The sequence below is a fragment of the Elgaria multicarinata genome, chromosome 1, assembly GCF_023053635.1.
Source record: "Elgaria multicarinata webbii isolate HBS135686 ecotype San Diego chromosome 1, rElgMul1.1.pri, whole genome shotgun sequence".
NCBI lineage: Eukaryota > Metazoa > Chordata > Lepidosauria > Squamata > Anguidae > Elgaria > Elgaria multicarinata.
This window is the reverse complement of record NC_086171.1, coordinates 99,007,441-99,022,590: the sequence shown is the minus strand read 5'-3', so window position 1 is coordinate 99,022,590 and position 15,150 is coordinate 99,007,441. Positions and strand designations below refer to the sequence as shown.

The window sequence follows — 15,150 nt, the reverse complement described above, 5'->3', positions numbered from 1 at the left end:
ATTCTTGCTTAAATAGTCAACCGTTAACTATTGTGTTGTCTGTCAGGCAAAAACCACCCCATGGTTGACTATTTTCCCGAACTAACCAACGGAGATAACCAACGCTCTGCAGTTGACCATTTGTACAACCGTTGGTTAGCACGTCATTTGTCAGGCTCCATGGACTACTTCGATCTGTTGAGTAGACTATTTCGACTGGCTACAGAGTCCCTGGTTAAGAGTGGCCAAAACTACGCTGGCCACTCTGCTACAGCCACTAGAACTCGATTCTGAAATCTGCCTAGGCGTTTGCCACTCAGCCGTGGCTGATGGCCCCTACCATTCCTCCCACGACCCCCATGTAGAAGAACTTCAACTTCTAACACAGCAGTGCCCGTATGCCTGTTGAGCTTGCTTTTGGCCAGTTCTCTTTTCAGTCTGCTGGACCTAGAGTCACATAATTCCTGACTTTTATCGTCTGTTGCTGCATTCTGCACAACAGCTGTGAGTCTCATGGGGATGAGCACCCTGACCTGCCTAGAACGGATGAAGACAGCAATACCATTCTGGTGGATGGGAGTGGCAGAGTGAGAATCCAACTCAAGAGCGGGCAGCACAGACAGAGGCGACAACGGTATGCCAAAGGATCTGGGAGTGGATCTGGGCGCACTACCCCCATGTGTGCCGGGCGTGACTGGACTGGCATTGCTTCCTGAGTAAGAGGGCCTCCCCTTCTAGTGCTTCCCTTCCTGCAGTGAGGTGCAAAGCTCTGAGAAGCCTTAACAGTTGTGTCTTAACCATAGGTTTCGTCAAGCACAAAGGTGGCCTATCTTCCTGACTAGTATGCCAACCCTTTCCTATGCTGAAATGGTTGTGCCCATTTTTGTAGTGGCTGATAAAAATGCTTCCAATAATTCCACTGCTTCCCATAGTGCTAGTGTGTAGGGAATATGCCGATTCAACTTGTGTTGGGGGCCCTCGGGAGCAGGGAGGAAGCGCCAAGCAAAGGAAGGGGGGGAGCGTGCGAGGCTGGCTTGCCTGCGTGGGCCATTTGAACGGGCACTCCACTGGGCTAGGGGAAGAGGATTGCAGAGGAGTGGGGAGAGACTGGGGCAGCTGGCCAGCGCAGCAGCAGGGCAGATCGCTGAGAGGGTGTGTAGCGAGCAAGGGGCGGAGTGGGGCTGAGGCACACGAAGGACAAGTGGGCCACCTGTTTGGGAGAGGCAGGAAGGGGCCCTATTGCCAGCTGAGCACCACTTTGCTAAACTTCCCAGCAGCAATCAGAGAGCGGGAGGTCTGCCCACAGCCGCGACGGAACCAACGGGGTAGGAGCTTGGTAATGGCAGCCGCCATGGATTTCAGGACATGGTGGCTGCTGGGATACCACTGAGAGGACTGAGGGAGGGGAGAGGGCAGGGGCTTTGTGTCAGTCAAGTGCTGCGTTGACCATTAATCCACTCAATGTGAGCCTCAAACGCTCCACGGGGGCCTGGCAACATGTCACATGGGGAGTAGCCCCTCAATTGCCATCTGTGGAGTTGGCTATTCCCCTTCTGCTGACTAACCTGCCGTCTGAATGCAGCCAGAGCATGACCCTCTAGTAGCAGTTATTCACTTCTCTGTTGCCAGAGAACGCAGAGCAAGGCCTTTCAGCTTACCTAAAGTTTTACTTAATACCACTTCTAGGAAAGGCCTAGAGCAGAGCAGTTGCAGGAGGAGGGAATCCAGCACCACTAGGAATCCCCTTGCTATTTCATCCTGATGAGCCTCAGAAATCACTGGAGCATGAAGACTTGGAGGAAATTTGCTGTCAAGAAAGAATACAGAATGCTTCATTATTGCTTACATTCTGAACAACACTACGTAAGAATTCCTAAGGTTAAAAACAGTATAAACTAGAGCACTGTGCTACTAGATCCAGCATTGTCACTGAAGGCTCAAGGCTGCGGACCCAATTTTAATATCTCCCTGGACAGGAACAGCCTGGCCACTGGTATCCATATAGTGGTATTTATATTGCTTAAATAATTATGAAGTATTGTATTGGAGGCTAACTTCAATGACTCTTTAGAAACTACATTCAGCACAAAATACAGCAGCATGATTATTAAATGGGACTGGATGTAGGAACGCATATTGCCAATTCTTGAACAGTTACACAGGCTTTTGGTCCTTTTCCAGCCACAATCCAAAGTGCTGGCTTTGACCTACCAAGCCCTAAATGGCTTGAGACCAGATTATTTGGAGGACCACCCATTCCTGCATGAACCTGCCTGTGTGTTAAGAACCACTGTTTAGGTGTTGCTCTGGGTCCCTCCACCTTCTGAGGTGAGGTGGGGGATGACAGAAACAGGGCCTTTAAATAATGAATCCCCTCTTCCAACAGGTGCGCACCCTAACCCTAACCCATAAATCAACTGTAGGAGAAAAAAACAAAATAAAAACTCAGCTAAAATATAAAAATCTTCATAGCTCTGTGAAAGGCAATGGTATGTGGAGCGAAGCATGAAATATTGAACACTATGACTGAGCAGGCTCCAAATTGTTTATGAGTTTAAAGGTAACAACCAGCAGTTCGAATTTCTCCCCAAAACAATTGGGAAGCCTGGGCACGTGGCACAAGACTAGAGTAACATGTCCACAAAACCATTTCTAAAGATCACTCTGGTCACTACATTTCGTGCCAGCTGAAGCTTCTGAATGCTTTTCAAAGGTAGCTGCATGTACAGCACATTGCTGACGGACAGCCCTCCTGTCTTTTCTGGAGTCTCAGTTTATTAGTCCATATCCAATCCATCACTGCACTCAGGTATTTATTCAGAACCTTCACTGCCTCCTCAGCATAAGATGAAATGGGGAGATAGAAATGATCATCACCACATATTTGTGGCACCCAGCCCCAATCCTCAGACATTCTCTCCCAATAGTTTCTACAGATGTTAAACAACGTTAGGGACAAGAAGCAGCTTTGAGGGGACCCCCTAGGACAAAGGTCTAAGCAGGGTTGATAAAAACCAATCATTTTACAAAACAAAAAACAAAAATTGATTTTTAAAATTTAAATTGATCTTTTATTTATATCGGATTGTTTTGATTTAAATTAGATTTTGAAATTTTCTTAAAACTATTAGTTAAAAAAGAGCCTGGGCCACAGATATCATCATGAATACTATTTATCAAGCTTCTAATTATAGTCTATGAATATGTTAACAGCAGTTTATGGAGATGGGAGTTAACCTTATCAGTCTATTCTGCACTGCAGGTGGTATACAGAAGTTTATGCTCTCTCACTCTCCAAATAATCATTTTCACTTACCTGTATATTTCAAGGTATGTCTGATGAAGCTGAGGGCAGGAATCTACCAGGAAAGAAGTGAACTCCTGTAAAGCCAACAATGTCAAATACTATTTTAATTTAAAATTCAAAACAGGATAAGATTAGGGCTGATGCCCCCAAGGGGGGGGGACACCCTTAGTGATTCTATGAGTCAGGTGATGTTTCTGGGAAGCAATCAAACCACTTAATTTCAAATTGGAACAAAAGATTTAGAGATGAGGAAGGGAGAGGATGTTCACTAAATGAGATATTGGAAACTGCCTTTTATAATAGCAGGCTTAAAAATTAGCGGAATTTGCATAATGCACAGTGAAAAAGAGCTAATCAGATATGACAAGTTGGAAACGTAGCCATATTCAGATATGACTTTGAGCACAAACCTTGCACAGTTTCACTATGGTCAAGAACAATACCAAAATTAATACAGCCTTGTCTTTTAAGCACTAGCCTGGTCACCATAGGTTACCAGGAATTGCATTCAGGCGAGTACACAAACTTCCAGACAGGCAAGTAAACAGCTGGCAGAGGAGGGGAAAAGCATTCCATTTCTCCCCTAACATAGAAACCAAGCACTGTGCTAGACAAGGGAATCCCTTTCCTCTGTGCACAACACAGCTTTCCAGCCCTCCTTTGCCAGCCCTCAGTGGGCTAGCAAAAGGTTTTGCAGGCTAGTAACCTTTGGGGACTTACTTGCAACACTGCATCAACACATAGATTGCATAGTTCTTCTCCCCCACCTCGCACCCAAATTACCTTCGTATAGTGTATCAGGGAATTAGCGAAGAATCTACACAGTTTGATTGTCCTCTGGAACAACTTGTTATCAATGCTCTCCTATCCAAAAGGGAAGAAATAGCAAAGTCAAATGGACAGCATTAAACAGTGTTTTAGAAAACAGGCTTAAAGAGAACTTTTAAAAGATGATGTATAGATGGTATATGTCTCCCTCAAAATGTATTGTGCATAGAGGAGTCTAGCAGCTGTTGTCATGTACAAAAACAGCATTCCTCTTTTTTCTTTAAATTGATCGTCCATAAGCCCCAACAAGAACAATTCAGGTTTCGTTTGTAAATTGGTCTTTAATATTTTTTGCATTAACAAATGGATCTGGTTCAAAAAGGATTTTGCTTTGGGAGACTGTTGGAAGTGTGAAGAACGAGAGGGAACTTTTTACCATATGTGGTAGTCTTGTAAAAAAAGCAAAATCCTTTTTGAACCAGATCCATTTGTTAATGCAAAAAATATTAAAGACCAATTTACAAACGAAACCCGAATTGTTCTTGTTGGGGCTTATGGACGATCAATTTAAAGAAAAAAGAGGAATGCTGTTTTTGTACATGACAACAGCTGCTAGACTGCTCTATGCACAAAAACGGAAAAACACACAAGTACTATCAACGGAGGAATGGCTGCTGAAGGTTCTGGAGTTGGCGGAGATGGCCAAACTTACAGCGCTGGTAAGAGAAAAATCGACAGCTTTGGACTGGAAACCTTTGATAGAATATTTTCAAGAGTTGAAAAAAATGATTTATATGTCTGTGGATTCAATATATAATGTTGGTAGATTCAGTAACAGTCCTGTGCTGGCTAGAGAAAAGTAAGAATGATATAATGTTACTGTATTTAGGGAACTAAGTTATAAGAACAGATAGCCTATATGTCTGACATGAAGAATGCCTTAAATGTATGATGGCCTTGTATAAAACATTTATGTGTTTTTATAAGTAGTATTGTTTTGTTTGTTAAGTTTTGTCTTTCAGTGTAGAAAACAATAAAATTGTTGAACCTGAAGAACTTTTTTTCCTGCACTTCTATGTGCATAATAGAAATTCAACATGATCAAGAGACAGAATAGAAAAAAAAACTAATTATGTATGAAAGTTATGGTATAGCTAATATACTTTTTAAAGATGTCTTTATACAATATAATATTATACATCCGCTTAGAAATTCTAAAACTTCAAAACAGAGAATTTCACCTTCTTGTTTTACTTTTCTTTTCTGTTTCATCCACCACATTTTCAGGCATCTTATGACCTGCATTAGAGAGTCCTATGCCAGGGGTTTCTTTACTGCATTGTGTTCAATCCTGGAATCCCTTCCATTGTGGCTCTACCCAATTTTCTCATCAAGCTGGGGCTAAATCAATGCATCAGAGAACAACAATAAAGTTTGCTCCTAAAAGCAGTGTAGTCCCATTGAAGTGAGTGAACATGATGTTCGCCTAGGCCATTGTGGGGCAACTTTTACATATCCTGAGGGAAAACCATGAAGAGGATTTTACCCATCTTAAAAAAAAAGTAAAAGGAAAGCTAAGATTGCCATGATTCTAACCTTACGCACTGCCCAAAGGCCCAAAGGCTAACCTTGTGGCCTTGTCTAAGACACACGTATGCCAATGTTTTCAATTATCACCCTTGCAACTTTAATTACAGCACTTTTAGAAGTCCACTTCTTCTCAAAATCAACATACCTGTAAATCAGGCGTAAGCAACTCGTGGCCCTCCAAATGTTTTTGAACTGCCACTCCCAGCATCCCTAATCATTGGCTGTGTTGGCCAAGGCTGATAACAGTTGTAGGCCAAAACATCTGGAGGGTCACAAGTGGTCCAGCCCTACTGTTAAGTAATCATCTATTCACCTGTGTTCCAGACTGTTTCATCTGCACGGCCAGCTGCAAACAAGATTCGAAAGAAAACAGGATATCCTCACAAAGGCCACTGAAGATATCAGAATGTTTCAAATGGTTCTTTATCAGGGATTTGTGCTTGAGACTTTGCCTGATAAAGACAAATATTTGCCGAATTGTAAATAATCAAGAGATCATTAAAACCACCACCTCTCCATCAATCCCTCTTAGTGACTGCAAGTTGTGAGTGACAACAGAAATAGAACCAAAACGGGGCCACTGAGAAACAAGGTATCTGCATATTCAGGGGAATCCTAAGTCTTGCAGAAGTGCAGAGCCAGTGTGGTGTAGTAGCTAAAGTGTTGGACAGGAGATCTGGGTTCTAGTCCCCACTCAGCCGTGGAAACCCACTGGGTGACTTTGGGCCAGTCACAGCCCCTCAGGCCAACCTACCTCACAGGGTTGTTGTTGTGAGGATAAAATGGAGAGGAGGAAGATTATGTACACTGCCTTGGGTTCCTTGGAGGCAAAAGGTGGGATATTAATGCAATAAATAAATAAATAAATAAATAAATATTTTTTAAAAGCCTGAGGGGGCAACCACCCTGACAGTCAAATGATGACTGTTCGAGCTCACATTATCAGCAACCATGGAGTGCTGAATGTCTGTTTGAAAAGAAAAGCAAAAAACTGAGACAGTAGCACTCATGTTAGAAGGTGAGGGTACGCTGCAATGTTTTGTTGCAGGTCCTGCTTGTTTTGGTTTGCTGAGCACATCTGATCTACCCTAGACTCAAAGCGTTTCCCAAGTTCACAATCAGAGATGTGCTTTTTTTCTTACTATTCTACAAGCAGACTAAATACAGGAATAATTATATGAATAGATGTATGCACAGGCCTGAAAGAAATCAAAGACAATTTAGCAATAGGTCTTAGAATTCTGGCCTAACATGTTTACATACTGAAACATAAAACAGGAGCTGAAAACTCAGAGATTAGATAGCTATGTTTAAATTCCAAATGAAAATAATGAGTTGATTCAGATGTTAAGAAGTGAGCATTACAGCCATATAAGGGCAAATGACAGGATAAGAGTCTCAGTGCGACATTCGCTTAGGCCTGGTTCAGTATGGTTTAACTGGTAATCCATGAGTGATGTCTAGCCAGAAGAACCTCTCCACTGGCCAAGTATTCGTTTCACTCCCTCCCTCTTAGCAGGCTAAAAGATGTTCAAGTAGCAGGCCTAAGCTTCACACAAAGGAAGGAAAAATACGGGGAGATGAAAATCTGTAGTGATTCCAAGTGCTCCCACTGAAGGGTGAGAATAAAGACATCCACTGTGTAATCCACAAAACTTGATTCAACAAATAGACATCTCTTCATACCTGAAGGGAGTGTGAATGCTAGGCAGTTGCCTTCAACTAAAGCAGGACCATTCCTGCAGTCTAAAAGGCATTGTATCTCAGGGAGGGTCTTTCAGGAGAAGCTTTTCAAGAGCCGCTACCCTAAGGGAACACCTCCCACTTCCTCTCAATTCCACCTGCTTGAACCTGCGATGGACTCTGACATCTGTCAAATCCGACATCCCCTCCCCCCTCCAACAGAGGCTGAGTTCCCAAGAGTTGGGGGGTAATGGTCTCTGAGCTGTCAGCATTCTTGCCGATAAGCTTCTGGGAAGATTCATCCTTGACTCATCCTTCCCTGCTTCCTGTATTGGCAGGTAAATTTCTGGTCCTGCTTCTTCTTCTGATTCTGAGTCTGAATGACCCTACCCCCCACCCCGAAATCCCTTCCTCTATACTAGGGAGAAAAGTCCTGATACTGACAGAATCATACTGCTGAGGGATGCTCAATGGTGTAGCAGGAGAGATGTGAAGAGAGGTGAGGAATACTGAATAGCCCTGGAGTGGGACTAGTGAACTGAACTTCCATACCCTAACAATTTGGCCCAGGGATGTCCCATGTGCAGACTATAAAGTTGCTCCACTGTGCTCTAATTAAAGGTTGAATTGCAATGGGAGTTAGGTACATACAAATTCCTAAACATTTAAATTAGCTACCCAACCCACAACTGAAATACTTGAATTTTAGGCAATTTAGACATATGAGAAACTAAAGAAGTACTCTGCTTTAAATTCAAGCATTTCACCTGAGCTCATCAGTAGGTCAGACCAGCTATTAGTAAAAGAGTGGCTATATGATTTGTTTAGAACTTTAGATAATATAAAAGATGACATCAATAGCCTGAAAACGTACCTGATTATGAACTTCCATGTATTTGCATGAAGAGCATGATCTATGCTCGAAATTGTAGAGCAGATCTCCAGCACAGTGTGAATCACTGTGGAGGAAAAAAGTACAAAAATTAAATGCAAGATAACTTCACCATCTAACACAGTGAATAGCATTTACTGTATTTAGTAACCTGAATATTATTTCCCATAAGTTCACAATAGTAATTAACGAATGGAACATATAACGGGGAAACACATTTTCAATTATTTCCATTTGTATGTGATCCTGAATTTGAGGAGGGGGTAACCCATATGCCCTGGCATAATACATGTAAGTTTCTTTGAACTGATGAGTCATATCAATTTCCACAAAAGGAAATGGGTGTATGGTGGGAGTTTTCATGTTTTGGGGACTAGCATCAGTAAAGAGTAGCCTGTTTTAGGATGCATCTTTTATCTGTCAAGATGCATCATCAACTTGACAGTCTAGTAGCATTCAAGAAAGCTATCAAAAAAGCTATCTTCTGGCAGGCCTATCCAGGGGAATTTTAGGATGTTTTTAGAATGTTTTTTGGATGTTTTAACAATTATATTATGTTCTTAATTCAGTTTTATTTTATATTTACCGTTGTTCCCCGCCTCGATCAAAATGGAGAGGCAAGTAAGAAATAAATATTATTATTATTATTATTATTATTATTATACACACCTGATACCACAATTGCTATATTATCTTCAGGAGTACAGGAGTTCACAGATACCATATCAAGCAGCTCCATAAGTTGCTTTTGCAATGTATAGGCTTCCTTAAACAGAGACTGGAGTAAATCAGAAAACAAGTGAAGACACTCACTGTACAATGACTCACTGTTCTGTAGCAAAATAGAAAATCAAAGATAAAATGAACATATTATACAGATTAGCCATGGATGCAGGTTAAGGATATAGAAAATAGTTCAACTAATTTATAACTCAGGTTATTTTTTTGTAGTTGCAAAGCACAAATTGCTAAGCATTCACAAACTTTAAAAACAATCCTGCCATAAAATTTGCACAAATCTCCGTTTTATTGCCCTGCCATGAATTTTGCTCAACTTTTGCAATCCCCCAAGCAAAAAACCTACAATGTTTTATTATCTGCTAGATCACGAATATTAAACACGTATTGTGTGATTAAACGCACTAACCTTGCAATGTATAAATGTGTTCTTGATAACATGAAGAACAGAGGAGGGAAGACTGTGGACATGTTCTAAGGACACAGTCTCCTGCATAGTGCAGATGTGTTGCACACACCCTGTTAATGCTTCCAACACATGCACCAGCGCCTGCAATGGAAAATATGTTATTAATACAAGCAACAACAGAGATTATAGAAACAGCAATTTAACCCAAGTCTGAAATCTTAAAAGAAACCTTAAAGAAACGTATCCATTTGCTAAACTATTTTCTGACTTCAAGGAAAAAAGGAAAGTTTGCAGACCTATTCATACAATTCTTTTAGGCATAGCAGCTGAGGTTTTATTCAACTTTTGACTATGATGGTATGGATCAGACATCATACAAGGGCCATCACCTGTCATCTCCCATGTGCTGGAGAGAGCCCAAATTGTGCATAACAACCTGCTATTGTCAACATGAGTTGCTCCACTCACATTACTCCTCACATACATACATACACACACACTCATACACAAAGCTTCTTGTGCTACCTTGAAGACTAAATTTGTCAATACGTTGGCACAGGACTCTGTTGTTTTTACTGCAATTTACACAGAATCCCTTTAAACAAACATAGACACACACTGTACAATAGAACCACACCAGCAAATGCTCACAAATTCTCAATGGATTTGATTTTATATACTGGTGTAAACCCTCCCAAAGTATTGCCATCACTGTGGAAAAATATGTAATCGCCACAACTCCTTTTGTTAGAGCTAACATCATTGAATTTACCTGCAAATGGTTCCTCAATGTCACGTGTAACTCTAGATTCTGGTTTGTTAATAGTTTTGCCTGACTGGATATTTCATACATCAAAAGATCAAATAATTGTACTGTCTGTTTTAAAAAAAGCAGATTAATATAATTAATATTAGCAGAAAACTCAATATGGGCTTCTACAGACTGAATGCAACCAAAATGCAGGGTACTGACATAGAATGGATTATAATTATTTGATTGATATCCCACTCTTTCTCACAAAAAGCCCTGGGGTGATGATTGCTAGTTCTGATGGTTTTAAAGAAGTGCAAGACTAATTCAGGGCATATGATGATTACTAGCCATGACAGCCAAACACAAAGATGGCATATATTTGATTACCAGTTGCTTTTTCATCCAGAAGGCTACTGTTAAAGAGAGCCAAGATACTAAAAGACCTGTATGCACATGAGTTCTTTGCTCCCTATTTTACTTTCTAGCTGCAACTCCTTGCACAATAGCATAATGCTCTGGTGTGTTTCCTTAAACAATACTAGCAGCTTTTGGACAGAAGCAGGCATGAAAGGCTACAACAGAAAGAGAGAGGGCTTGAAAAGCCCCAGTGGACAAAACACTCAGTACCAATCGAGGCTGTTTAAAAGGATGGGCCAGACAAGAAGGGGAGGTCCCACAGGCCAGAGGTTCCTGGTTTACACACAATTGTTCCAAAATAACATTAAATGCTAAAACAGCATGATGTCTTCTCCTTCTTCTTCTTCTTCTTCCTCTTCCTAGATCTGATCTGTTAGTAAATAAATGAGCATTATGCTTTCCCTAATGCTCATTTATTCTTTACTTCTCAACATAGGTTCGCAAAACATTTTCCCCTCTAATCTAGTTTCTGCTCCATCCACACAAGATACTTTACTGGGTAACACTCAGCCCTTTCCAAGAAACTGCCAATCTTGAATACCAGGCAAATCCCATCAATGTCAGCTACAGGAGAAACATTTCAAATCTTTTTAGAAGTTCCAAAACAGACAATCCACCAATGCAGATTAAAGTACAAATCAATAAATGCCCAAATGCATGAAGCCTTGCAAATCAGACAATTAAGCAGACCTCAACTTTCCCTAACTCATCTTATTTTTTTATTTATTTTATTATTTTATTTATTATTGCATTAATATCCCACCTTTTTTCCTGCCAGGAACCCAAGGCGGCATACATAATCCTCCTCCTCATTACTTTATCCTATATCTTATCCTATAATCTGACCACAAGGTGAACTTTTGAAAAGATTGAGAGCCACTGGAAGTTTATAAAGGAGTCATTCCTTGAGAGCTGACTTCCCCCACAGTCACCTCACCCGGAATGGAAACATGTTTGTCTAACTTGATCTTTATTTTGACATTTTGCCCAGCAAGTGAATTTCTGGAACTGGGAATAAAACCATTTTTAATATCCCAGTTTCAGAAGTGTAATTTCCTGATAGATAAGGAAGGTAGCAATTGAATGCAGGTTGAGGCTTTTTTGTTAAATGAAAAAGTTATTTAAAAGTTGTTTCAGTTGTTAAAACCCAGCCTTTGCTAATTTTGCTGTCCAAAATTGGCCATTGGCCCAGCACAAGCAAAGCTCTCATTAAAACAAGCAACAGAATTAATGAATAAAAATCATTACTGAAAAAAGAAATCACATGCTTCCAAAAGAACAGCTGAATCATGCAAATTAAAACAGGGTGAAGACCCAGCAGTTCTTAATTCACACTTGCCAGTTCATAATATACAGTGTCGTACCTTTGGTAATATTTTAGAGGAAAATGCTTGCTCTAACTCAGAAATATCAATGTGAGGTAGAAATCTCTCAGTTGTGATCCTTAAGATACCTGTAAATAAATAAATTTAGGAAACCATTATTTTTAATGAATTCAAAGCATATAGGCTGGTGAATAACAGCTTCTAACCATGAATAAGTGGTCATATATTTATGGAAATATTATTTTGCAGTTTTCAACTAAGAATAAAATTAAGATGAAGATGATTAATGTATACTACGCTGAGGTTTTGAGAATGGCATAGGATACTAAAGAACTTTTCAGAAACTTGGTGATGGTACTATAAAGATCTATAATTGCCCAAGGAACAAATATTAATTTTGAGGCTCATTTGAGTTCTCTGGCCAAAGTAGTTTTAAAGTGTTTTAAGCTGTATTCTGGATTTGCTAAAATTTACTCCCTTTCAGAGCATAACCAATTCTGTTACAATAAATGTTTTGCCAGAGAGCACCATTCTGCCTCCATTTGAGTCCCCACATGATCATCTTCACTCAAGGCCCTGGAAAGTTTAGCTGGCAAAGTTGAACACACAAGAACAAAATACATTTGCAGTCCTCCTGACACCTAAGATGGATGGGGTAGAATCCCACCCTCTATACATTAGCTTAGGAACTTTTGGAATCACTTGTGCGTAATCTCCATTTCTTAATTCAATAAGGCACTGTATCACTGCTCCATTGGATACTGAGAGTTCAGAATAGGTTCAGGAGAACTATTGTAATACACCCACAATCATCTTTCTTTTGTTCATCTGGAGTGAGCAGAGAAGTGGCCAAGTTTGCTGATGACACAAAATTATTTGAGGTGGATAAAACAAAAAGGGATTGTGAGGAGCTCCAAAAGGATCTCTCCAACTGGGAGGATGGGCATCCAGATGGCAAACGCAGTTCAATGTAAGCAAGTGTAAAGTGATGCACGTTGAGACAAAAAATCCCAACTTCAAGTATAACCTGATGGGATCTGAGCTAGCAATGACTGAGGAAGAAAAAGATTGTGGGGTTTGGGAAAACAGCTCAATGAAAATGTCAACCCAGTGTGTGGCTGCTTGAAAGAAGGTAATCTCCATGTTAGGCAAAATTAGAAAAGGAATTGAGAATAAAACTGCCAGTATCATACTGCCTTTATAAAATCTATGGTGCGACCACACTTAGAATATTGGATATAGTTCTGGTCACCACACACCTAAATAATCATATTATAGAGTTGGGAAAAGTGCAGAAAAAGGCAACTAAAATGATCAAAGGGGTGGAGTATCTCCCCTATGAGGGAGGGATATAACAGCTGTATTTGTTTAGCTTCAAAAAATTAAAAGGAGGATAAGGGAGAGATGATAGAGGTGTAAAAAATTATGTGTGGTGTGGAAAATACAGATAGGGAGACATCTTTCTCCCTCTCTCATAATAGAGTCATTCCATGAAGCTGATGGGTAAGAGATTCAGGACAGATAAAATGAAGGACTTCTTCACACAGTGCATAGTTAAAACTATGGAATTCACTACCACAAGATGTGATGGTGGCTACCAATTTAGATGGCTTTAAAATGGGTTGGATAAATTCCTGGAGGAGAAAGCTATCAATGGCTAATAGTAGTGATGGCTATGTGCTACTTCAGTATCAGAGGCAATAACCTTATATACACCAGTTGCTGAGGAACATTGGCAATAGGGTTCTGTTGCACCCATGTCCTGCTTTTGGGTTCCCGACGGACAGCTGTGTAAACAGAGTGCTGGACTACATGGGCCCTCGGTCTGATCCAGCATGATGCTTCTTATGTTCTTAGTGCAGGACCACCTTATTCTTTTGTACTCTTTGTTTTCAAACACTATAACTGCCTTTCTAAGACTATAACACTGAAGTCAATAACTTCCAGGGGAGTAGCCTTGCTGAAATAAGTTCAGTTTAGGTGGCTATGGATTTAGGAGACATTCTTGCAACTCTGAACTCCTGAACTCAAAGTGACTCCAGAAGAGGTTTTGTGGGATAAATATATCCCGACTGATTCTGGACTCCTGGCTTTGGTCCCTTTTCTGCCCCAACATCCAGTGGTCTCTGCCCAATGAAGCCTTGCCATGGCTGAAGACAGTGTCCTCTTTCTGCCCCAACACTACGGAACTTTGAAGTGTTTTTGGACAACTCTTAAGGAAGGAAATGAAAAACTCTCTTCTCTTTCCACTGCCAGCTTCCCACTCATCAAGCTCCCTCCTGTCCCCCTGAATGAGAAGCATCACCATGTATCCTCCTTGGCTTGTTGCTATGTTATTTCACATTCCTCCTTTCCCTGAGACAGCCTTCAATGCTTTACTTTTTCAGTATGGGAGTAAAAGTCGCTGCAATTAGGAAAATGTAGCACATAATTCTCTTATTCCATCATAAACTCATACACTGATGCATAATAAAGAGTAGAGCCATGGCTACTAAGGCAGAAGTCACTCCCATTGTTCCATGTTATAATTGTTTGAACACAAGTGTCTGTACATCCAGTATATTGAGGATTGAAACTATAGCCATAGATGTCTATTTCTCTATAGCTTGAAAAAAGATAGTAAAGTGTTAAAGAAGCATCTAAGCCAAACAGCTACATATCTTCCCTGCATTGGGATCACATGGGGAAAGGCTTAGTTAAGTACTCCTGCCCACCAGTGAGATTTGAACTGCTGGGAAGGGGAGGTATGGAAACCCTTTACCCCCCACTCCTGGTGGTCCTAAGACTACTTTTTCCCTGCTACCAATAGGGGAGGAGATTAAAACTTCCTTCTCTCCAGCAGCCCATTTGCAAAGTTGGCCAACCAAAATAGATTCAGGTTGCATACCCAGCCCAGCCCAGCAGGAGACAATCAACCAAATCTTTTGTTTCTGAGCTCTCCTGATTTGCAATCTGATATCTCAAGATTTTATATAATGAATATAATAATTTTTGAACATTAACTTCATACAATAAGTCAGTATGTTCATCAAAGAAGTGTGGCTTCCGTTATGTTCATTAAAAAAACAGGCAAACTACGGGGTGGAGGGAAGAGATCAAATTTCTACTTCTTCTGCTGGATCATAGATACACATGGTGAAGGAGCAAGATCTTAAAATTCTTTGATAGTTAATAGTAAAAGAAAGTTTTTCCTATATTCATTCCTAAAATATTCAATCATTCATCATGGAAAGGAAAATGAGGTAAATCATATATGTAGCAGAAGAATGCCTGTACAATAAATGCAAA

At 40.5% G+C, this 15,150-nt stretch overlaps 1 protein-coding gene across 1 annotated transcript in view; it reads right to left on the bottom strand.

The window, feature by feature from the left end:
- FIRRM (FIGNL1 interacting regulator of recombination and mitosis) overlaps positions 1–15,150 on the bottom strand; it is a 58,996-nt gene that overhangs the window by 39,594 nt on the left and 4,252 nt on the right. The window contains exons 3-11 of the mRNA XM_063133447.1: positions 11,902–11,990; positions 10,139–10,243; positions 9,367–9,507; positions 8,889–9,051; positions 8,202–8,286; positions 5,958–6,096; positions 4,070–4,150; positions 3,296–3,360; positions 1,638–1,786 (exon numbers count right to left, since the gene is read on the bottom strand). Coding sequence (XP_062989517.1) covers positions 1,638–1,786; positions 3,296–3,360; positions 4,070–4,150; positions 5,958–6,096; positions 8,202–8,286; positions 8,889–9,051; positions 9,367–9,507; positions 10,139–10,243; positions 11,902–11,990 — 1,017 coding nt within the window. The remainder of the gene's footprint in view (positions 1–1,637; positions 1,787–3,295; positions 3,361–4,069; positions 4,151–5,957; positions 6,097–8,201; positions 8,287–8,888; positions 9,052–9,366; positions 9,508–10,138; positions 10,244–11,901; positions 11,991–15,150) is intronic.